Genomic DNA, 24,090 nt, shown 5'->3' on the forward strand with positions numbered 1-24,090 from the left:
AAACGTAATTTTTTTGAGTGTGCGAGAGTTTTTGGTAGTGTGTGAGAGACAAAACGTAAATTTTGTCCTAAACGGCCCCTCATATTTTTCTCACTACTCATCTGAGTCACTTTCTGCTTCCCATCTTACCGATCACTACATCTTATACATTTGCAATCCCATCATTGATATCATTGTTCAGTATGAATTCATTATTGATATTTTTAGCATTCAGCCCTTCAGTTATCTACAATTTTGACTGGGGTTGCATCACCCTAATATCAAATCCCTCTGTATTGTTATAATAAATTTATTTCCAATAAGAAAGGAATCTTCTCCATTAATGTTAAAGTGATTATGTTTGACATTAATCTGTCTAGAAGAAAACTTTCTGACCGCACTGAGACATGATCTTACTGTTAATTCTTCTAATTTAGGGGCTTGGGGTGTTCTGTCCAATCTCAGGTATTTTTGACAATCGTTGCAAATTGTTCCTTTTAACTAGAGACGTTATAACGCAGGAGGGTTTCTTACCATTTCAGTCTTTGCAGCCCTGCAAAAGTACATAAATGTGATGCATGGATTTGAATAATTATGTTGTTTTTATAATCTAATGAGGACCTAGGAAAAAGAACCTATTTGCATCAGGTCATTTGCACATCCACTGTCAAACATTTGAGCCGCATTTACGTAGTTGTGTCTACTGTCTTTTACTCTTTAAGACATAAATTTAGCTAGTTTTAGATTTTGAACCTGAATGTGAGTTTGTGAAAGATAAACTTAAAAGTAGTAAGTTGTGTTAACTTCTTATTAATAAACTAGGGTTTTATGTTAGCACCTAAAAAAAATTGAAAGAAAAAAAAAAAAAGACAGGAGTGGGAACTATTTCCCAGAATGCTTAGCGGCTTGTTTTTGTATCCTGAGATGGAAATGCACATTGATCTGACTCCTGTGTTATTAATGCAAATGTTTATGTTAAAGCTTGAGGATAATATCCCCTTCACAATAAATGTTCTTAGCAGAATTTATTGTGATGTTTAATAAAATTCATCATCAGATCAGAAATTTTGTTTGTGCAATTTGAAACAAGAATTTAAATTATTCTACAGCAAAATAAGTATTTATTTTAGCTTGGTAAGGTGAGTGAAAATAATAGAGAAATGTGTCTTTAACTAGGTGAGAACGTTTGTTTCTATTGCATATTGTGAAATAATTGTTTGGTTCAAATTGCAGCACTAAGTTAAAACTCACAATTCAAGATTAATGAGCTTAAAAACAATGTTTACACAACTTGTCTCTAGTTGTTAAATCAACTTCATGAACTTTAATTTCTGAGTTAAAACCAAAACAGTTTTCTTGTTAAGTTAAATTACATTTTCCAGGCAGCAGGTGGACGTTCATTTTCAAGTTAAACCACTTTCAAATGTTCTAGAGTGTATAATTTCTTCAGTATTCATTTCAACCAGCATTTTCTCACACACAAAGCATTTAGTACATACAGTCTGTGTTACCCATTGTGTGCTCTTCACCAACTGAGATATTTCTCAGAACCTTCACTCAATGCTGCCTTTTTTGTCTTTCTGTGAACTGAGTCATCCTTCTTCAATGAAAACCTTTTCAACGCAACAATGCACAACACAGGCTCACCCAGCCAAACCACTAAGATCTCTCTATCTACATGTAAAGATTGCTTTGTTTTTTTTTTTCCACAACAGCTACAGTTTCTTCCACAGCTTCTTTTCTTGGTGTTGCAACACCAAAAATGGGATTTTCCCCTCTCTTAACCATGTCAGACACTTACAAGCTGGAAACTTAAAATGTGTTGGTATTGTTATTCATAATTTTTAATATTAAATGAATCATCTTTATAAATCCAGGATAAATGTATTTGTTAACCTTTTTTTCTGTTAGAAATATTGAATAAAGTTCAGATCTCATAAAATATTTCTCTTCCAGCATTTTTGTGCCATAACCCACGGTTGCCATCACCTTCAGCCTACAGTCTGTTTTCTTCACTGAAGTCAACAAACAACCAATAATGTGGGTAAATGTCTCTCTGTCATTATCTACCATAAAACATATTACAAAGTCTACTGTACTGATCCCAGTTAAAGAAAGTTAAACAATCACACAATCTGAGATGTTTACAAAATCAATCAAGTTCAATCTGGTATATTTGCAGATGTTTTGCAAATAAAATTAAATTCAGACGATAGACTCCCAGTTAAGAAGACTGCATCCTGAAATTGAACCAAAAGATGATTTAAAAGGCATCCTAACTTAACCAGCTGAGTTTCTGCAGCATTTTCTGTGTTTTTCCCCTCAAACAGATGAATTTTAAAAGTGAATAAAGTCATTTTTAATTGTCTTTTTTTTTTAATCACAAAAGCCTGGCACATCAATGGAGGCGTGTAAACTTTTTATATCCACTGTCCATTTATTTCTGGGTTTTTTGACGCTGTCTGGGGTTTTAACGTATTTTCTCCCCACAGGAGCTTTCAGAGGTCAAAGACAATTTGGAAATTCCTGTTTTTATTTCCGATTGCAACATCCATCATGTTCTTTGCACCGCCATCAGTTCGGTGAGTTATTAAATGATCCTGGCATTAAAATGGTGTTAAGAGACCTGACTAATTTGTCAGATCTGTAATAACTCAAATGTTGTGAGTCACAAATAACTCATGTGAAGGTAAACGTGGTTTCATGAAACACAATTTTGCTCTTGTTTTGCATCACATACATAAAGGTAAAACTCAAATCCTAGACTAGATTTTCACCAATCAAGCCAAAGAGATCAGATTCAGACTCAATGAAAACTAAGAACTCCCATCTTCTTCTGCCTATAAGCACGTCAGCTAACAGCATGTAACCTCATACAAGATTTTAGAGCCTATAATGCATCAGCATTAGTTCAAAATTTAAAGTAAAAAACAAGTTTTCTCTGATTTCAGATTCTTAATTGGACTCATTCCAATGGACAAGTGCACTCTGGAAAGTGTAGAGATGCTGACCTCAGGTAATAGTGCAGACTCAAGCCTCGACCTGTGGTAAGACGACTAAACCTCTAGTTCTGCATACAACAGACTTCATGAGAAACAAGCATTTCTCATGAAATCGTAATCTGCAGTTTCTCACCACCAAGTTTATCTGCAGTCAATATTTGCTGCTACCTGAATGACTTGCACAAGTTGTAATTTTAGGTTGCTTTCTGTGTGTTGCTTTAAATGTGTTCATGTTGTGAGCAGAGCAAGACTTGTATTTAGATTAACAAAATTCGATTAACATAAGCATTAAATTGACATTGAAGGTCAGATCTTGTGAAACTTATTTTAAGAAATGTAATTAGTAGGCAATTTGTGTGTAGAATACCAACTGAAGAAGCTAAATCAATAACGATGCATGTAACATTAAATACATATGTTGAGAACATTATGATTTTTGAAAGATATTTGGCCCTTTTAGAGTGTAGATATTTGGTTTGGCTGCTCAGGCCTTCAGAAAACAACATTTTAACACTTCATGAGCTTGGTAAGTTATCTAACGGCGTTCAAACAGCAGCTCCGCTGTACAGAAAGTAGTCCAAAAATGAGAAACATCCAAACATTGCGTCCAATCAAATTCAACCCAACACCCGATGGCAAAAGACTAGAAGCAGCTTGCAAAGAGCTCTAAATGTCCCTGCAGGATGTGTGAAACTTGAGCTGCTTTTTCTTGTAATTTGCATTCCTGTTAAAAGAGGCGGAAACTCTCCAGGCACTATTTACTTATTTATTATTTTCAACGTCCTCCTTTGTTTCAGGTCTCGAAATGATGTGCAAACATGCACTTCCTGGAAGGCTCCCATCATCTGGGAGGGAATGTTTACTCCCAGTCATTACGACCAGATACACAGAAACAAAGGATCCTCTGTTGCCTTGACTGTGTTTGCAGTTGGCAGGTTGGTTTTCAACAGGCTGAACAACAAAACACATATCGGTCATATCAGTTTCATATCGGTCAATATTGACAATTATTGATTTAGTTTTTTTGTTCTAAATATTTGAAATACTTCCACACTGGTTGAATAAACTTTCCCGTTTGATCCGTAGCTTCCTCTCCAGCTGTTGTACTTATTTTCTCCTTTCACTCCATGCCGTTGTTTTTTATTTTTAAGCAGTTACGAGACATTGTGAGAAAACCTTAAACTATTGCTGCGCAAGTTGCTCCACAGGTTGTTGCTAGGTAACGAAAGAGTGAGCGAGTTGCTAGGCAACTAAAGAGGAGTGATTTCTGAGCTTCCCAAAGAGCCTTAAACTCTGGCTGGGGACGTACTTTGCAAACCCACAGAAAATACCACAAAATAATAATTAATACAACCAATAATTACCGATTATGCCGATTTAGATGCCGATTTTAGATGGTGGAAAATTTTATTGTCAGATAATATGACTTTATTACCAGATGCTACAAATTTTTGTCACAATCCCCTCTTTTGATTATGAGTAAATATGTAATATTTTATACTAATCACATAAAATTTAATTTTATTCCCACAGTTCTTCTGGTTTCTGCAGCAGTGTTCTCCACAGCTGGATGGTTTCTTTTCTTGTCAGTAACTTTTCCATAAGAAAATGAAATAACATTTAAATCAATTATTTTAGCTTATGTTTTAAAAACTGACTGAATAACAACAACAAAAAAATGATGATGAAAAAATTAAGATTTAAACATTTATGGGATTTTTTTGCATTTTCTGCCTCATCCTTCCCTCTGACTTTTTAAGCCCCCATAACGTCGTTTGAAAAACACTGTCCTCAGCTGATTGATGCTACCAAACTAGCTTGGCTTGCCATGACAGGTGGAGTGGCTGAAACCTTTTTCTCCCACAATGCTGTGTGGTTCTGGATCAGAGTTCAACAAGTCTGAACAATCAGTGGTCCGCTCTTGTGGCACCAACAGGTAGAAGGATGGGGTTGATCCTCCGTCCCTTTCATCCTTGTTGTCAAAATATTGCATGTGTACTTCTACTGAGGCATTAAGTTTTTCTTTGTCAAATCCTGTTTAACTTCACAGTCTGGTTCCCATATTCGTCTTGTTTTGGACCAGTGGATATTCCTGTAACTTTCTTGACTTTCCCTGAACTTTCTGGTTTGTCTGTTTTTTTAAACAGGTCGTTGAAGTAACAGGTCTAAACACATGCAGGTGTGAAACAACCTTACAGTTGAAGAAAAATAGACAGAAATAAAAATACAGTGTAATAATGATTACAAACATGCAAACAAGCAAAAATACTCAATTTAATCATCAGGCTCCTAAACACATTAATAATGAATTTCTACCAACACGTTTTTGCACACAGTGGTTTAAATGGTCATTGTTCACCAGTGGGAAACTTATCTGACTTTTCAGTCTCAGTCTGTCTGACAAAATGGAGCAAATCCATAATTATTCATAAAATAGCTGACAGAGACGGAGAATGTGGCTTTTTTTACACTGTTGTCATAGCAACTCCATAGCAACTGGATACCTACCAAGATGGCTGTCAGCTGCAAAATTCCCAGGAGTGTGACATCATATGGATATTGATCCATATGAAACATAATATTCCCATGTCCAAGGCAATATTATTGATTGATTATCCAGTCCCAATGTTAGAGCACATCCTGGTTTCCACCACAGGAAGATAAATGCTGACATCTTGTTTCCGCAGGTACCTGGACGCCTACCTGGAGACCTTCCTGAACTCATCAGAGCAACACTTCATGTCGAGTTTGCCCGTGACATACTACGTGTTTACGGACTCGCCTGAGTTGGTGCCGAACATCAAGCTTGCCCCCAATCGGCACCTGAAAGTAATCGAAGTGGAGAGGCACACGCGGTGGCAGGACATCTCCATGATGAGGATGAAGGCGATATCAGACGTCATCGAGTCGGATATCCGCCACCACGCCACGCACGTCTTCTGCTTTGACGTCGATCAGGTGTTCACCGGCAGATTTGGCCCCGAAGCTCTGGGAGACTCGGTGGCTCTGCTTCACGCCCACTACTATCACCTCCCAAGGATGCTGTTCACCTACGACCACAACCCGAAATCCAAGGCGTTCATGAAAACTGGGGATTTCTACTACCACGCTGCCATCTTCGGAGGCTCCTGGAGGAGCGTGAAGGCGCTGACGGAGGCCTGCTACCGCAGCATCATGGCGGATAAGGAGAACGAAGTGGAGGCCTTGTGGCACGACGAGAGTCATTTGAACAAGTACTTTTGGCTTCACAAGCCCAGCAGGGTTCTCTCTCCAGAGTACTGCTGGGACACCAGCATCGGCTACAGGAGCGACATACAGGTGTACCGGCTGCTGTGGGCACCCAAAGACTACTATAACCTGAGGACGTCATAGATTAACACTCTCATTTGTTTTATTTGGATCAAAATTTGTTACAAAAAATTATATGTTGGGAATAATCTCAGAAATTTTTCCATTAAAATCTGAGATCTCAGAAATGTTCTAAAGAAAAATTTTGAGCAATTTTTTGTTTTTGAAACTCAGAAAATTTCCAATAGGCAAAAATTTTCAATATCACTCTAGTAAATTTCAGGTTCCTCAAAATGTCCTCCTCTTTTTTGTCTTTGTACGATTGCCCTATGACAGCGTCGCTTCCTACATCACCTTCTTAAACTTTTATTTAACCAGAATAAAACTCATTGAGATCTATTCAGAGATGTTAGTCATGTTGACAGTGAAAAATAATATATAATAATTTACATCGTTTCACATATTTATAATGAAATATTCTGCACTGAAACCTCAAATACTGGACTCAAGTCAGCATCATATTTTTGTATTTATGGAACTTTTGGACATGTTTATCAATTTTCTGTCTAAGACAGCTTGAAATAAATGAATGTAAAACCTTTGAAATAAATAAAATATGGCAATGCTTTCATCTTTTCTTTGCCGTTTTTGAGAAAGCATACATAACATAGTGCAGGAAGTGCTCAGAGAAAAAGAGGTCACAACCACAGTGGAGCTCATTCAGTTTTTGGTCTTGTTTTTGCTTGTGGTTTTAACAAAAACAACCCCAGTGGAAATTTTGCTTTTCCTGCTGTAACACATCTATCTGATGGTAAGTTTTTCACCTCATACAAACTGAGTCGTATGAGCCTAAGCAAAAATAAAGTCCAAATGATTTCCCTATGACCGCTCCTCGCCAACTGTGGTGGGAAAACACAGGACAAATCACTTTAAATTACACGGCAAACACAATAGTTTCAGCGCAGTTTTATCATATTTTAGATAGAAAAGCTCAGGGAGCTGTATTTTCAGAGGCAACGAGACCAGAATCTGGACTTGACTTGTCTGAGAGACTCTGCAGTGAAGTCAGGTTGAGGTAGCCGAGCTCCGTGGTTCGATTCAAGGCCACAGAAGCTGCAATGTCAGGGGAGAAAATCAGATCCGACCGCTTGGCGTCGCACTCTGGAGGAGCCTCCGAAAGGTCCTGAATCTCAGACAGCATCATCCTTTAAAAACAGGAAGCACACAAACATCACATTTATTCTACCAATCAGACGTTTGACCAGCTAGTTCGGACTCTGAGTCAGCCTCACCTCGCTGTCTGAACCGAGACGGGAGAAAGTTTCTGTGGGAGAGTCGACATTTTCTGAAGTTCCTAACAAAGTCAAACCAAAACATGAGGTTTGTTATTAATTATTCTTTTGGCCAAGGGCGTAATTTGTGACACTTTGGATAAATATTTTATGCCGGTAAGCAGAGCAAGCATAACAGTAGCCAAACAAAAACACAGTCTAGCACTTCTGGTTATCTGGAACAAATCTTATCAGAATCCACAGCACAGAACTGAGCTAAAGAAAAGAAGAAAAAAAAACAGAGAAAACGAAACTTCATGCTGCGTAAAACCGCATCGCAGCTTCAAATGTCAATGAAAGGAAAAATGATTGGTTAAAAGTCAAAGGTTAGTATATTCCTTATTTATTTTCATGTATTGCATAATTCATAAAACATTAGATATTATTCACTTTTTCTATCTACATCATACTTACTATGAGATAAAATAACTTTACTCTGGAAAATTCAGATTAGTTTAGACAATCCCTATAAAAACTAATTAGCTTTTGTGGCTTTCACTGAACAGAATCAGTCGGCATGTTTGACAAGAATTTGTTCTAAAAAAAAAAAAAAAGCAGCAGTTTTGCAATATAAATTAGTTTTAAACTAATTTTCAACCTCTCAGCCACTTTGATACTAAAAGAAACTAAAAAAATGCATGCTTGAGTTTACTTTCACTCTGTAGTTGAATGATTGGTTTTGACTTGAGGCTAATTGGAGGTTTAAGTTCATCTCTGTTTATCTGTTCAACAGTTTCACCTCCGTTAAACTTTTCATTCTGCGATTCTAGCACAGTTTTTCTTTAATGCATCTATTAAGACCTGCAGAACATTTTTATTTCAATGTATTTTAATAATAAAACACATTTAAGTTTGACTTGTTAAATATAATGTGCTACATAATGTGTAATGGTCTATGTCGCATAAATTAGGCTTCTTAAGTTCTTAAATTAATGTTGACAAAACCCCGTCTTACTAATATTGTTCTAAACTGGGTTTTTTATGGAGTTGTGGATTTTTAACAGTGACACTTACCTCAGTAAAATGCATAAACTGCATGTTCTGCAACTTGCGTTCCAGAGTGGAAATCTGGTTGGACATCTGCAGAACTTTGTTCCCCAGATTCTTGTTCTCCGTCTCTAAATACTGCACCCTTCAGACGGAAACAAACACACATCAGAACAAGACTTCTGGGCCGGAAGAACCCGTCGCAAACAACGGCTGGCAGTGTAAATTTAAAATCCTCACGTAAATGTGATGCATTTCCTAATCACAACCTTAGAAACTACATAATTTCTTAATTATTCTTCTTTATACCACTGAAAATCAAAGCCAGAAAGTAAACGCGTGTCACTGTCACATCTTATGAATGAGCATTATCTAGCTCTGCTTCAGGTGATGTCCTCTGATCGCAACTTAAAACATAACGCTGAATTTTAGTGGATGGTTCGGCACCTGTTTTGGGACACACAGGCTGTTAATTTGATGTTTTTCATGTTGTCGTCCTCCTCACTGAGCTGCTGTAACAGCTTCCTCCTCTCGCTAAGCAGCCGCTCGTTTTCCACTCTTATGCACTCAACGACTTCTTTCTCCTGGAACAAAAACAGTAAAGTTAGAGTTCAGCATCCTCGTCTTTACAAGAGGAATATGACTCAGACAATGCGGTCGATACAGGAAGGCGACTCATTGATGCACAACTGCCTTCAAAATGAGTTATTTTTCACTGGAAGAGGATTCAGAAATCACATTAGAAAGACAAAAGCAGATGAGAGCATGAAAAAAAAAAACTTTTATCCTCACGAAGGTTTAGTTAAGTCACTGCTCCAGTTCACCGGGTGCTTATGGAAAGACCTTTTAGAAAAAACAGGGTTAAAAATACTAAATCGGGGGTGTTCAAAGTGTGGGCCGAGGGCCATTTATGCTCCCTAGACTGATTCTGTGCGGCCCACTGGCTGACATTCGAGAGCAACACCGTCATCACAGGTGGCTGATGTAGATGGAAACTTCATATTTAATTATTACAAACTGAAATCATGTTAAAATCTCCTTATAGCATTCATCTTTAAATAACCACATTATTTGTAATCTTTGCAAGAACAAGATCCATCCAGTTCCAAAGACAGAGTTTGAATTGTTGACTGATTCACTTTATTATTTCTTTCATGAGGCGCCTGATAAATATTTCTATACCTCCTACGAGTTTTAGCCCTACAATAGTTTACGCATCACTTTCCAACAAAAAACACATCCAATTTATTTGTTTAATTCAACCTTTACATTATTGAATAGATTTTAAAAAAGTGACGGTGTGAGTTTTTATTAAACATATAATTTTTGGGGGGCCTGCGGGTGTTTTTGACTCGACAGTTTTGGCTCACGTTACAAAAGGTTTGGACATCCGTGTACCAAATAATCAGTGCTAGCCAAAAATCCTTCACTAATGCACGTTTCATAAGCAGCGACAGATCTGCAGCCTCACCTTTTTCAGTGAGTGGTAGCACAGGGACAACTCCCTCTCCAAATTGTTGATCTTCTTGTCCCGCCACATTGTTTCTTCATCCAGTTTCTGTTTGGCTCGAGACAGTTTTTCCAATAATCTCTCCTTCATATTGTGGTATTTACTAGACATGATGGACACCAGAAACAGGTGTGATGTAAAAACAGATGCGTTCTAATCACACCAACCTTTAAAAATGGCTGAGACGTTCATTCAAATTGAATTTCACACTAAAAGGACTTTTTGCCCATGTGGCTTCAGCGATGCAGAAACTCCAGTCCAAAATACTTGTTTACATTTTATAGCAACTGAGTCAAAGAACCTGATTATAAATTTCTGTTTTTTTGTGGCACAATTAAAAAAAACTTCCCAACTTTTCTGAAAAAGCAGATCCATAGACAAATCACTAATTCGGGCGCGTTACCTTCGCTCCTCATCAATACAGTTAAGGGCTTTACAGATCTGCTCCTTATAAGTCTCTCGCTCGTCATCATCAAACATCAGAGCCTGCCTTCCTTCGGGACATTCAGAACACTCCTGCATCGCAAAACAAACACAGGAAGAGATGCTGTCGGTATCTTTCCTGAGTGCTCAGCTGGGTCGCTTGTTGCGCGTCCTGAATAACAAACCAGAGTAAAACCTGATCCGGCCGGGTGATGTGGGTTACCTCGAGTGTGGAGCTGTCCTGTGAGGGAAACTCTTCTGTCCTGCTGGACTGCTCCAGCTGTGAGCATTTGTCTCTAACGGTTAGAAAGTCGTTAATGTTGCTTTGGTAATTCTGTAAAACCTGAAGACACTCGTCCTGCAGGGACAAGAAGAAGCTGCATGTGAACAGATACCACATGATGTTTGTTTGTTTTGAATTTCCCCGCTCGCTCGCTCGCTCGCTCACGTCTGGCTGCTTCTCCTCGGGGCAGCTTGTTTGAAAACCGAGGACTTCTTGCTCCTCCTTGCAGGTCTCATCGACCGGAGTTTCGTCGGTTGTCATGAACTGAAAAAATTAATAAATAGATAAGAATCTAGTCATGGAGCAACAGTTTTGGACTTCGTCTCTAAAATATTTGCAGTGTTTATAACAAAAAAAAGATGGCAACAGAGCAACATAAAGAGCTGCAAAAACAGTATTTGCCCCTTCCAGATTTAATCTTGTTCTTTTTTTGCCTCTCTTTATATTACATTTATAGAGGGGGAAAAAAGACATTTAAACCAAACAAAAACAATAACTGCCCATCTTGTCAATTAACAATAAGCGTTGACTTAATACATTGCTTTGTTAGGATAAAAAACACTAAAGTAGGTTTTAATATCTTTAATAAAGCCAACCACTGTGGCTATCATTTAAATAAATGTATTTTCTGAACACAGGATTCTGCTATTCTGTTAAAAGTTTGAATAAATAAATCACCGCTGCATTTGGAGTCACATTGGGAAAAACTAAAAGCTTTGCTAAAATGGCAGGAGTTTCTGTGCACCATTAGATTTGATGTTGGTACTTTTTCCCATGTGGTTCAGCCGAGCATTGTTATTAATCAAGACAGTAAAAAAAAGCTAAAGCTCAGTTTTTGATTGGCTCAGCCTGTTGTTGACGGCCAATGAATCAACAGGCCAATTTTGGGTGAAAGCACTCCAACGTGGTTGAATTAAAACAATTCTGATGCATTCTTCAAACGAGTAGCAGTTAATGATGCCGATACCAGTTGGATGATTGTTTACTCACGTTCATTTGAAATCACATTTTGCATGATGCTATAAAACCTGAGACAAAAAGTCAGAACAGAAGAAATCTGCAAGAGGAAAAGACTGTTTCCAATGAGCTGCACAAGCTGAAAGCCAGAAGTAAGCCTTATCTCTAACGGCGTTTCTGCCTGGACATACATTCATTAAATCACTAGCTTGGTCTGTGGGAAACGTGTAAGAACCCTGTAGGTTCCTGACGGCCAACTCCAACTGCTTCACTACCTCCTGCAGAGATTCGACCTACGACAACAGCATCACACAGATCAGCAGCGGCAAAGTAACGCCTGGCATGGGCGTTAAACATTTCTGTGGTTTTCAATTTGTAAGGGGAAGTAAAAGTTTTCAAAACAATTCAAGAAGGTACACAGATAAGAGCATCAAGCACTGAAACATTCACCGTTATTTCAAATAAAGACGATTTCAGAAACAGCAAATATTTTTCTGCATGAAGAAGCAGATTCAAATGTCCGTCTCTCACTGGTGGCTGTGTCTACTTACACCTCCCTCCTTCTTCTCCATGGCTTGTTGTGTCTGTGCAGTTGAGTGTTCCTGCAAAATTACGTGTGATTTATCACCCGTCGTCAGGTCAGCTCCTGGCATCTGCAGGAAAAACCACAGCAGATCTCTGTCAGTTCGTTAGGTGAATATTTCGAATCATGTTTCCATGGAGATGCAACAGATTGTTTCAAAAGAAAACACCTCAACCGGACCATCAAATTAATGCGTTTTTCTGTTTGTTACCAACTGAAATCATGCCAACATTTTCTTATTCAAGATGCATTCAGTCTTACCACCGTGTAGTTAGTCGTTAAGATGACGTCACATAAAATTTAACATTTACAAACTGCTCTGACAAGGTCGCGGGCCTGAAATGTTTCACATTTACCAACATTTACATTCACATTTACTGCTGGTGGTCAGTTAAGAACTGAAACCAGTTATTTTGGCTGTATGTGCATCTATTGTGCATTTTACCATGAAATGAAATGGTTTTAGACTCTGTGAAACCATTTCATAGAGTGAAATTGTTTCATTTCTGTGTGAAACCATTTCACTCACCAATACATCTGTGAGTCTAAAACCATTTCCTCTTTCTGTCTCTAGAAAGAAGAAATCAACACGGGCATCTTGAACGGCTTTGAAAACAGATCGATAGATAGAAACTATCTCTTTGGGACTTTCCCTCAGAGAAATTGTAGTTCCCGTCTCCCACACAGCACCAATACATCAGATACTTAAATTAATGCTGTTTTTGTTTTTTTTAATACATTATTAGACCAACCCTACAGTCCCTCTGTTTCTGTTACACTCCTGTTAGCCCAAACCAACAACTGTGGTGCGTTGAGCAACTTGTTGGACTGGTCCAAAAAGACAACTCCGGATTTTATCGGTCCGTCAGAATGATGAACGGGTGATTTTCTCTCCTTTGTTTGCATCTTTTCATCGTTTCTGAAGCTGGCTGCAACCAGCTGGTTTATTCAACAAAAGTTATCAGATATTTCACCGCAGTCCTGGTTTATGGGTTAAGACGCAGAGCTTTGAAACGTTCCAACATAATTTATTCTCCTAAACTGCATAATGAAGCTTCCAAACAGTTTCTGGCTGAAACAACTCCAGAAAAACGCAGCTCAGGCGAATCAAAACTATGTTAAAGTCTCAGTAATGCACATCTGAATCAGCCAATGAAAGGCTCTGGTTGCACTGGATCATGTTCTGCATTTCCAGTTCAAGTGAAGAGACTTACTTTATCTTCTCCTCTGTCCTGGTCAACTTGTACGTCTATCGTTAATAACATCTGCTGCCCCTTCAGGGCTGATTCCAGCCGCTCAGCGTCCTCCTGCTGACACGCCATCTAAAACAAACAGATTCGGCACCGCTCACATGCAACTCGTTCGCACTTCTTCAACTAGTAACAACTGGCAGTATTTTTTAAATCAAAACATTCAAATGTGCCGTTTGATTTAGCCGTTAGACCGAAGCTCAGGATCAAACTGACTTTCACACTGATGTGCAACGTTTTAAAAGTCAAGTTGGAAATTGCTGCTTCACACAATCCTACCAAAATACACTTTTTTTTTTAAATATTATGTTATTACATGGTTTGAAATTTTATACAGTAAAAAAGAGGAAAAAAACAATAACAGGGCAAAACATGGACAGAACAGATACAGAAAACAAAATACAGAAGGCATGTACATAAATTACAGAAATTATTTGAGAAAAGTAACTAATTTATACATAAACTGAAAGATATACATCATCCGGGTTCACACTACTGGTCTTTTAATTTTGAACACATTCCCACCTTTTTTTTGAAACCATAGAGTTTCCCATTCAGACAGTATCTCAATCTTTCTAATACAATAACTGCAGAAATTAAGTTCAAAATACACTTTCTAATATTTAATTAAGAAATCATATTCTGGCAGTTTCAGCTCTAGATTTAGTCCAGCAATCATCAGTGCAATGCTGCTTGGTTGGAAACTTTGGTATGAAGTTCACAGAGGATGATGATTGATTGATAAAGAAAGAAAAGAGTCAGAAAAATCTGAGTTTATCGTTTTCAGATGAATTTATAAAAACTGTTTGTGACTTAATTTGTGTTTCTTTAATTTTGAACAGCTGGTGTTTATAAATCTTGTGTAAAATTTGGCTGCAGCAGTTTATAAATTATGATTCAAGGATGAAAATTCATCTCTTCATGCTAAAGTCCATTCACAAACCAAATGTATTCTTTAAAACAGGATTAATAAATTAAAGCAGGATGTTTTTCAAGGATGACGACAAATACTGTGATTTACTATTTCCCTGCACTGCAGTCTTCTTACAGTCAGAAGGACGATCAAACATTTACTGAAATGTCTAGAAAACCAGAGTGGTTTCTGTTTCTTCACTTCTACATGACAATTTAACAGTTTGTTTGGAAAAAAAAGCAGCAAAGCATGCTCTCATTGCAAAGCTAGGTTTGCCCTAGTTTTCTTAAAACGCATCTTTAAATGTAATTTTTTTTTCTTTCAAATTTCCTTTTCCAATTAAGGTAGATTTTTTTTTCAAATAGATAAAGCATTTTAATATTATTTCAACCAAAACCCATTTGAAAATGTATAGACTGTATTTAAAAGGCAGGTCTCTGCAAGAAAACCAAGATATTTAAACAAACTCTTCCAATTCTGTCAGAATTAAACATGAACATTGATGACTGCTCCAAAACAGCAGTTTGTCTGCTAATTTTTATTGACATTTATCCAAATATCAATGGGGACACTCATTTGAACCCATTTTGATCCAATGTGGATCAGTAAATTAAAGCGCACGTTGTGATTGTGTGTACTCTCCAGACGAGAAGAATCTCCAGTTCTTCTCTTATCTCCAACATACAGGACACCAGTTTGGTTTGGATGGTTCATACCTGCCCTTCATGCAGACTATTTTGTGTCAGAAAGTTTCTTACCGTCTTCTCCAGAGACTTTTTCTCTGCATCCAGAGAGCGGACTCTGTTTCTCAAGGCTCTGATCTCAACATCCAGACGGTCATTAAGCTCTTTGGCCTTCCGCAGCTCAACCATTTCTTTATATAAAACAAGAAATTTTAAGTTATTGACTCGTCTGATTACTGATGATAAATATTCACAAACTATGTTGTTTCATTTTTAGTAAAGCAGTAGTTGGTTTTGATAATGTCCCATACACTCAGAAGACATTTTAAATATAATACAGCTTCATATCAATACAGTAGAAAATCATAAAAGTACATTTTTCTCAGTTACGTTATTAAAAATCTGAGACACATAGGATTTAGTTTAATTAGACTTTTAAGCAGTTATGTCTGTTGAGTTTGTCACGACCCCGGGTAATCTGAGTTTTAGTTTTCCGTTTGTATTTTCGATCAATTCTCTGTGGTTTGTTTACATCCATATTACTGTACTCAGTTAATTCCTCTGTATTTTTGTCATCTTATGTTCTGATCTTTATGCAGTTGGATCATTAATCAGTCTTATTATCTTATCCCACTGAGTCTTGACTCAGCTCCGCCGTGTTAGTCTCCTTCCCTCAGTTTGCCTGTTTGTGGTCCCTCATAGATGCACGCGGTTTGTAATCAGCCACCTGAAACTGGTCAGAAATCGTACTTCTCACTCAGTTTTCAACTGCCAGTTTCGCTCTCTGTTGGTTTTCTAGCAGGAAAACACTTTCTATAAGGTAAGAGGCAAAGAAGCTGGCTGTATTCAAAAATATCACTGGAAAGTTTAGTGAAAGAAAACGTGGTAGAAAAAGGTGTAACTACATGAATAACCACAGCCCTATGTGTGCACAAACTTTTATATGCTTCAGATTTTTAGATGTGTTATCATTTAAGGCAGGGGTCCCCAAACTTTTTCCTGCGAGGGCCACATAGCTGTTCCTTTCTCTGGTCGGGGCCGGTCTTAGTTACATTCGCGCTTTTAGATAGATTTTTACCCAGAATGCAAATGGAAAAACCGTGAGTGAAACGGTGACTGGGACTGACTAGTATATATATTCCATTGAGGGAAAGTTAGTTTCACATCTGCTCAAGAGCGCCCCTGGTGGGTGAAGAAAAATCCACATATAAACCAGAAAATACAATATATGAAAAAAAACACTGAATGCTCTCTGGTATGAGGAGGGCCGTAGTTTGGGGACCCCTGATTTAAGGCATCGATTTAAATGAAATGGGTTTTGTCTGCTTGTAAGCCGAACTTGCGCTGGTCTTACTTTTATATAACCTTTTTATTAAAATGCAAGGCCTATATCCAGGGCAACAGTTACTTTGTGACACTTTGTGCTGTCCAAAACAATTAAAAATAAAGCTGAGTGACGTAATCGTACAGCAAAGGCCATTCAATAGTAATGGGAAGATTTTTAAGATAAGAAATTCCACCGTTGGTAAATAATTTAGGGAGTCAAGTCTCTGCCAGGAAATTCTGGAGCAAATTATGCTTCTTTCAGATGACTGATGTTATCAAGCTGGTCAGTTTTTGTACATGTCGTGGTGTTTTTTTTTTGGTTTATGTTTAACTTTGTGCAAATAACACTTAATTAAAACACAACTGGGAATGATGGCTTACCATATTCTTTTAGTTTTCCTACTTCCTTCCTAAGCTGCTTCACCTCCTCCTGTGCTGCCTGCAGCTCAGGCTCTGAAACACAGAAGGCAGAAATGTTACATTTACAGGGTTCCTCTTAAAACGGTGGCAAAGAGAGCCGTGAAAACATGGGAAATCTTAAGATTTCCTCTGTGCTTTTTTTTTTTTGTCACAGATTTTCAGAACATTAAAGTTTGATTTCAGACAATAATCTAATTAAACACAAAATGGTAGTTTTTCAGGAAACAAACCACTCAAACCAACCTGGGCTTTTGTGAAAATGTAATTTCTTCCCAGTTAAATCATGGATTCACACGGATTTTGGGACAACTAACGTCATCTAAAAACAATCTAAAGAAATTCTAGTAAAAAGGTTTTTGCCTGGGAAAGGTGACAAAGCCACTATACGGCTTACCAAAAATCCTCTGAGTGCATCAACAACTCATCCAGGAAGTCACAAAAGACCCACAGACCTTTTTTTTTAATATATTTGTCTAACATTAAAATTGATTTGATTGGAAACGAAACATTTGGGGGTGTTACAAAAAAACCACACACTAGTAATCTGTAAGAGGCCATTTTTACCACTCTGTCAGTGACTGACTAATACGTTTTACCATATGTTTTCTGGGTAAAGTGAGCGGACTCCAGTTCATCTTTCAAATGCCGGATCTCGTTGTGGGCCATGGCCAGCCTGCGGGAACCTTCTTCCACATCCCGCTCCAGTCGGGAACACTCCTTCTCCAAGCATCTTGGTTCACCAGCCAAAGGTGTGTCCCCGCCCTGGAAGGGGATGAAGACACACGTTTCCATAAATCTAAAGCAACTTAAATGTTGGCAAATAGCAACAAAAAATTTGACTAAAAAAAAAAAAAAAAAAAAAAAAAAAAAAAACTAAGACAGAGACAACACCTTGAGATATGATCTGGAGAAATATGCACGAGTGGAGCTTGAACTTGAGGTCATGCAAAGTTTATCTGATGCTGGTGTACAAGATTAGTATCACTGAAAAAAAAAAGACAAAACGTGGCGTTAAGGATCTCAAAGCACCAGCATGCAGGAGATGCATGCTGGTGCATCTCCTGCATGCAGGACATGCATGCTGGTGCTTTGTGAAAAAGCAGCTCCACAGTTTGTTAGTGCATGCAGAATACACTGCTGCTTAGTGTGACAGTGCTGATACAAGATCAGTAAAGATATTTTGCAGATTTTCTCAGTCGCGTTGGTGCATTTCTCGAATCATTCTTGTGACAGCTGACCGTACTGTCACACAGACCTGAATGGTGATCGTTTTTTTTTTTTTTTTATCCTTAACATTAGTTTAGATATTAATTAGTGAATAGTTTATTTTTATTTTTAAAAATTAGTTTCATTAGCCTGACTTTTTAGTGAACTATTTGCTGTGCACACATTTATTTAACTTTATTTGACAGTTCTTTATATTTTTGTTAAATGCAACAAATTAATTTCTTTTTGAGTTGCCAGTTTCCTTTGGAGCTGCTGCTGGAGGGTCACAGAAGAGCTCCAGCTAATTGACGTCCTTATATGGCTGGCAAAACCTCCTCAGCGGGCCGTTCCATTTGTTTGTCAGGGGACGGGGAAATTTGGTTTTCTTTAGTTTAATTTGACCATTTCTTTAATGTTTCTTCTATTTGGTAATGTCATTTTTATGTTTATTTAATTTAAAGATTTGGTATTGTATTGATTAGTATTTGTTTAAGTTCTTGTATGTTTAATTAGCCCTCGTCTGTCAGCAGTGGTCTGATCAGCCACTATTTAAGTTCCCCTCATGTCTTGTTTGTTAGGTCAGTTTTGTGCTTGAGTTCTTTGTGTTACCACCTGAGTTGTAGTTTGTTATGTTGACCTCAGTTTTGGGCCCGATTCTTCATTGTTTAACTATTTTTGAACTTTTTTTGTAATAAATTAAGATTATTTTTGGATTCCATTCAGCGTCTCTCTGGCTGGTCTATGTAAGAACCCTCACAATTCTCAACATTTGCAAAACGGTAAACACGTTTCCCAAACAATTTGTGCAAACAGAACACCACAGATTACCTGCAAAAGCCAAAGTCTTTCTCAAAATCCTTAGCTCATCTCTCAAAATGAAATATCCGTGTCGGTGAACACAGCGATGCCTCAGTAAGACAAGTCCTTGTTTCATCGAGTGCAAATAAGACCTTCAAATTGATAAGCCATGCTGTAAATATAAGGGTACTCTACAGGGACGTTCTGGTGGAAACTATGGCTAAAGGTTTTATGACAAGATTCACATTTCCTGTAATTTGTTGACCATGTCAACATCGTCATTGTGATACAGAAAGGAAAACAGAACCCAAAGGAAAAAAAAAAGTAGAAACGGTAACATAAGATGATCTCCTTGAGGAAAGTGCTGCAGGAATTACAGGTGAGTATTCATATACTTTCTATCTCCATGTTGAAAAAACAATCCATTGCCTGATGATGTTGGAGCAACAGGAAAGTGGCAGATGCCCTCAGCCTCTTCTGTTTTGCCTCCAAACTTCTTCCTCTTCTCTCTGGCTGCTGACCCCGTCCAGTCCCTCGTCTTCTCATTCTCAGAAACGTAACATCGTCTTGTGCTCCAGCTATACAGTATAATCTATATACTTGCCAGTTGATGGTTCATGAGGTGCAACTTTGAGCCATTTCAGAAAACTGGTTGATCTTTGACTGAGCAGATGCCTCACACATTTGGAGAACGTCAGGATTCACCTGGGAGCAACTCAGGACAGACTTAGAAAGAAAAGGCTAATGAAGAAGTATAGAAATATGCCCAACATGTTATGACACCTTTGCATGTTAAGACTTTTGCTTAAATGTTGCTTAGGGTGAGATGATTCAAGAGATAACTACACATTTTAGTCAACATGACAAAAGCAACAGAGAAGGTAGGAAAAAGTAGAGAACTGTACATAATCACTCTCATGGATACATCAAAGCATTTTCAACTGGTTGAAAGAAATGAGAAACTGCTTTTCTTGATGTGCATGAGAGACACAATAATATGAAGATTGGGCAAATAGCTTTGAGAATTACAGTTCTGTTCTGACAAATGCACCAAAGTGATTGAAAAAACTGTAATATTGGACAAATGTTCTGAGAAAAGAAAGTTATCCAAACCAACTGAGCTCTTTGTGAAAAATCCCCCAAACACTCATCAAATCCTGGTTTTAGCTTTAGTGAGCTATTAGCTTTTAATACAGAGCTGACTTGGTTTGGATAGTTTTGTTTCCCACTTATTTTAAAATCACAATTTTAAAACTGTATTTTGTATTTACACAAGTTTTCTTCACGTGATTTTTTTTTCTCACGCATTTTTAAAGGGAACACAGAAGCAAAAACAGAAAATCTGTAAGAGAGCTAAACACGTTTTCTTAGCGCTGCATATAGAAGCTCGTATACGTACAGGTACGAAGGTGTGCTTGCTCTGCAAAGTCTTATGGAGTCCAAATATTTTCTTCCAGGAGCTTTGTAAAGGTCGTGGCGACCTCTTGTGGGCGGGCTGCAAAATTACAATTAATACCAGAAATTATTTACATAATAATCAAAAAAAAGGAAAAACATATTAACTTAACCGCTGCAACCTATTGTTCAATCAATCAAATGCAAAGTGCTTTAAAGGGGTTAAGACCTTAATTATGCAAACAAAATGTTCAGGCTACTGCACTTACAGTAAAATAATTACTAAGCAAATACAACTAAATGATACATAAATTGAGGAAATAGAGTATGTGATAAGTATATATTGTAAAGAAGAAATTATGCACAAATATTACAATTCTAAATTTGTAAGATTTTACTTTACTGTAAGAAAAACAAATAGGAACTGGACAAAAAAATCTGTTTTATAAAATTGTAAGAAAAAAAAGGGGGGGCTTAGATCATATTAAAAATGCAACAAAACCAAACAAAAATAAAGCTTCAAGAAAAATAGAGATGTTCTAAAGATGAATGCTCCAGTGAGCAAATTCAATCCAACATTTAGTTTAAGTTTTTACACAAAATGGTTACAATAATCCTTCTCAGGTGACCTGAATCGTCTAATTACTTTCAAAAAGCAATTAAAGCGCCTTAAAATCGGTTCAGAAATGCACCTGTCACTCATGCAGAGTCTTCAAAAACTGATGTGAATTCACTTCTTGGTCTTAATCAGCATCATAGACAAATGTTTATAACGCTCAGGTTGCAAACCAGTGCAGCAGAATTCATTAGAGTCTCAACACTGGACTGAGATAAAAACACATTCGACTCCCAATAAATCTCACTTTTTTTTTTTTTTTACCTTGACAGTTTTTATCTGTGAAGACTTTAAAAATTACACCACGAAAATAATAGTTTTGGTTCTATTCTTTCACCAACCGCACATATGTCGGGGTTCAGTGGCTCTGCGTTGGTCCTCGGTCGACTCTCTGGGTCTCCATCGCCAAGATCCTGATTGGTCTCAAGCAGGGAAGCCCTCTCCACCAGGAGATACGCCACCTGCTCACTGGGGGAGCTGTGAACCAGCTCAGTGAGGCCCTGCTGGTACAACATTTTAGCAACTTCATTTATCTGGGAATCTGGAAGAAAGGAGTCGGAGAGGCGGATGTAATTTAACCCATAATCATTACATTTCTGGGGTTGAAATGTAATGATTTCAACCCCATGATTTCACCGAAGACTACATGAAGACAGATATTGATAGCAGAGACAGCACATCAATAAAGTGCTACATTTAATCAATTATTAAGAACGGAAAATAGATAAGGAAGCAGAAAGTGGCTCATACTGCAGTCAGAAATAAGCACTGAAAATATGCCAGAGGTTTTGTCAGCTGCCTATAGTTACTCAAACTTTTACACAAAGTGCAAGTGAAAGTCCCACCTTGCAGTGAAACGAGGTGCAGCAGCTGCTTTCTGAGCTGTTCGTTCTCATCTTGTATCTCCTGAGTCAAAACGTCTTTCTGCTCTGTGAAGATTTTGATCTGCTCCAAGGACTTGCGTACCTTGCAGACAAAAAGATCGCCTTGCTCATCATTACAGCCCCAGACAGCGCCGATTAGCTAAGCAGTGATAATCTACCTCTGCCATCTCTGCGAAATGTTGCGAGCGTTTTGTTTCCAGATCCTTGGTCACGCTATCCAGGCAGCTGCGTGTGTGAAGGAAGGTACGCCACAGGAAAGCCAGCTGAGCCTCTTTGGAGGCCTCAGGTGCAAGACCTTCCTCAGTCAGCCACGTCACGATCCGCTCCAGCTCCTGGGAGAAGAAGCACAGACAGGATTATGTGAAGCAATAGGCAGCACTTTTATGCCTGTAGAGCTTGTGTTGATTTTAGCTTCTTGAAATGAATTGGAATCCACAAAGGAAATAAACATCTTCCAAAACACGACGATAAACGACCCATCCAGCTTTTATACTTCACTAATCTGGAACACACTTCTAGAAAACCGATTAAACACAGAGTTCCTTAAATTAAGGCTAAATCCATTTAGCTTAGAGATGCCTTTGATTAATATTAACTGGAACATTGTTTATCCTTGCATTTTGTCACTGCAATGTGATTTTATTGTTTTATTTTTCCTTCTAGTCATGTAAAGCGCTTTAGAAAATATGCTGTTATAGGGTCTTGACTTTCAATCTTTTTTACGTTTTCAGGCACACATTTAAAAATCTCTCAGGGGTCATTTTTAAAATATAAAAACAAAATTCACTTTGAGCTAGCAGCAGGAATTTGATAGATAATTGGATAGATGGATGATCATGGTCAAACAGGTGGATATAACTTTTAGACAATGCAAAAGAAAAATTCAAACTTCTCCAGACATCCTATAAATATGACAGCAAAGCCGCATAAATGGATAAATAACTATTTAACGTGCTGAATCTAAACTCCAAAAATATGCACGTTTAAAGTTCTTACTGTGTTCATTAAAGGCTAAAACATTCGTCTGTTGTTTATATCTTCACTACAAACACTGCATATACTTCATCTTTGTTTCTGCTAAATAATGATTAGACAATTTCACTTTTAAGTTTGTGTTTTTCTAAATGTACGTGGATGATTTTTGTTTTTAAAACAACAACGACAAAAACGTTTCTAAAAATGGTGTTATTTTGATGGCCCTATTAAGGGCTGCGGTGAGAACTGTTAGCTTTTGGAGTCGCTGTTTTCTTTCGCGGCTGGGATCGTCTGCAAAGTTCCGCTGGATGGATCCGAAAACGAAGTACAACGGTGAATTCACACCAGGTGAATCGGTTTTTGGTTTTGGTTTTTGCGGAGAACCGTGCTTTCAGGAGAGCTGCTGCGTCTTAAAAGTTTTACGTTTCGGCTCTTCCAGCTATTAAGAAAAAATATATCTTCAGTACCTCTGCTCGAGCCATCAGTCCAGTCCTGAATCGAGAAACAACTTTGAGTTGTGATGTGTGTAAACAAAGACGCCCTTTTCTTGGAATTGTCCAAAAAAAAGACAAACAAAAATAAACGTCCAAGTTACTACAAAAATGCTAACAAACGCCGAGATTCAGAAGAACGATAAACATAAGAGAAGTTGATTTCTCTTTCCTTCGGTCAACAGTTATAAACTCGGACCGAGAGATGCGTTCAACGTACTCCCGAACGTAGGATTTAGTAACTACAGCCCTAAAAGTCCCAGGTGATGACAAGAAAACTTGAAATCTAAACTAAAATCCATCACCATGGTACGAGACGAATATGTAAAGTATATATAATCACGTTCTGTGGTAGTAATGACAGCAAGAGAGCGATATAAAGTTTGAACCGCAGTGATTTGTCCGGTGGTCCCTGAAGGCGTCACAGGGTACCAAACTGTTCGGTACGTCACGCTGTTTGGGTGACGTGTTGATCGTTTCTCCTACCTATTTTTTCTTCCACAACTTAACTAAAAACAAAACAAGAACCCAAAAGGGATGGGCGATAATACTTAAGATATTTTAAAAACTCTCTTCGGAACTGAGTTTAATTGAATTCGGCTTTGCACATCAAGAGACAGTTTTATTATTATTATTATTATTATTATTATTATTATTATTATTATTATTATTATTATTATTATTATTATTATTATTATTATTATTATTATTATTATTATTATTATTATTATTATTATTATTATTTCCACATTCTTCCATGCAAAAAGACTCAGTTAGATGGAAGCTCATG

The 24,090-nt window shown here is 37.6% G+C and overlaps 2 protein-coding genes across 5 annotated transcripts; one reads left to right on the forward strand and one right to left on the reverse strand.

Moving 5' to 3' along the window:
- The first annotated feature begins 1,367 nt into the window (after positions 1 to 1,367).
- On the forward strand, positions 1,368 to 6,374 carry LOC106945815 (alpha-1,3-galactosyltransferase 2). 4 transcript variants are annotated; one of them, XM_015029768.1, is made up of 5 exons: positions 1,368 to 2,023; positions 2,472 to 2,561; positions 2,931 to 2,995; positions 3,779 to 3,916; positions 5,669 to 6,374. In XM_015029768.1, the coding sequence occupies exons 1-5, from the start codon at positions 2,018 to 2,020 to the stop codon at positions 6,351 to 6,353; spliced, it is 984 nt and encodes a 327-aa protein (XP_014885254.1). In that variant the 5' UTR covers positions 1,368 to 2,017; the 3' UTR covers positions 6,354 to 6,374. The 4 variants fall into 4 exon arrangements, with proteins under 4 accessions (XP_014885254.1, XP_014885256.1, XP_014885253.1 ...); XM_015029770.1 differs by having other exon boundaries at positions 1,473 to 2,023; positions 2,931 to 3,026; XM_015029767.1 differs by having other exon boundaries at positions 1,474 to 2,019; positions 2,931 to 3,026.
- Positions 6,375 to 7,219: 845 nt separating this feature from the next.
- LOC106945814 (coiled-coil domain-containing protein 30) lies at positions 7,220 to 23,413 on the reverse strand. Its single transcript, XM_015029766.1, has 19 exons — positions 23,277 to 23,413; positions 21,993 to 22,166; positions 21,796 to 21,916; positions 21,292 to 21,491; positions 20,339 to 20,434; positions 17,532 to 17,697; positions 16,897 to 16,968; positions 15,265 to 15,380; positions 13,558 to 13,665; positions 12,312 to 12,413; positions 11,952 to 12,053; positions 10,969 to 11,067; positions 10,744 to 10,878; positions 10,501 to 10,613; positions 10,059 to 10,200; positions 9,035 to 9,171; positions 8,615 to 8,732; positions 7,562 to 7,623; positions 7,220 to 7,474 (listed from the first exon to the last, which is right to left on the reverse strand). The coding sequence occupies exons 1-19, from the start codon at positions 23,289 to 23,291 to the stop codon at positions 7,261 to 7,263; spliced, it is 2,292 nt and encodes a 763-aa protein (XP_014885252.1). The 5' UTR covers positions 23,292 to 23,413; the 3' UTR covers positions 7,220 to 7,260.
- Positions 23,414 to 24,090: the final 677 nt, after the last annotated feature.

Source organism: Poecilia latipinna, unplaced genomic scaffold (genome assembly GCF_001443285.1).
Source record: "Poecilia latipinna isolate Pla-1442-1.1 unplaced genomic scaffold, P_latipinna-1.0 Scaffold162, whole genome shotgun sequence".
NCBI classification, from domain to species: Eukaryota; Metazoa; Chordata; class Actinopteri; order Cyprinodontiformes; family Poeciliidae; genus Poecilia; species Poecilia latipinna.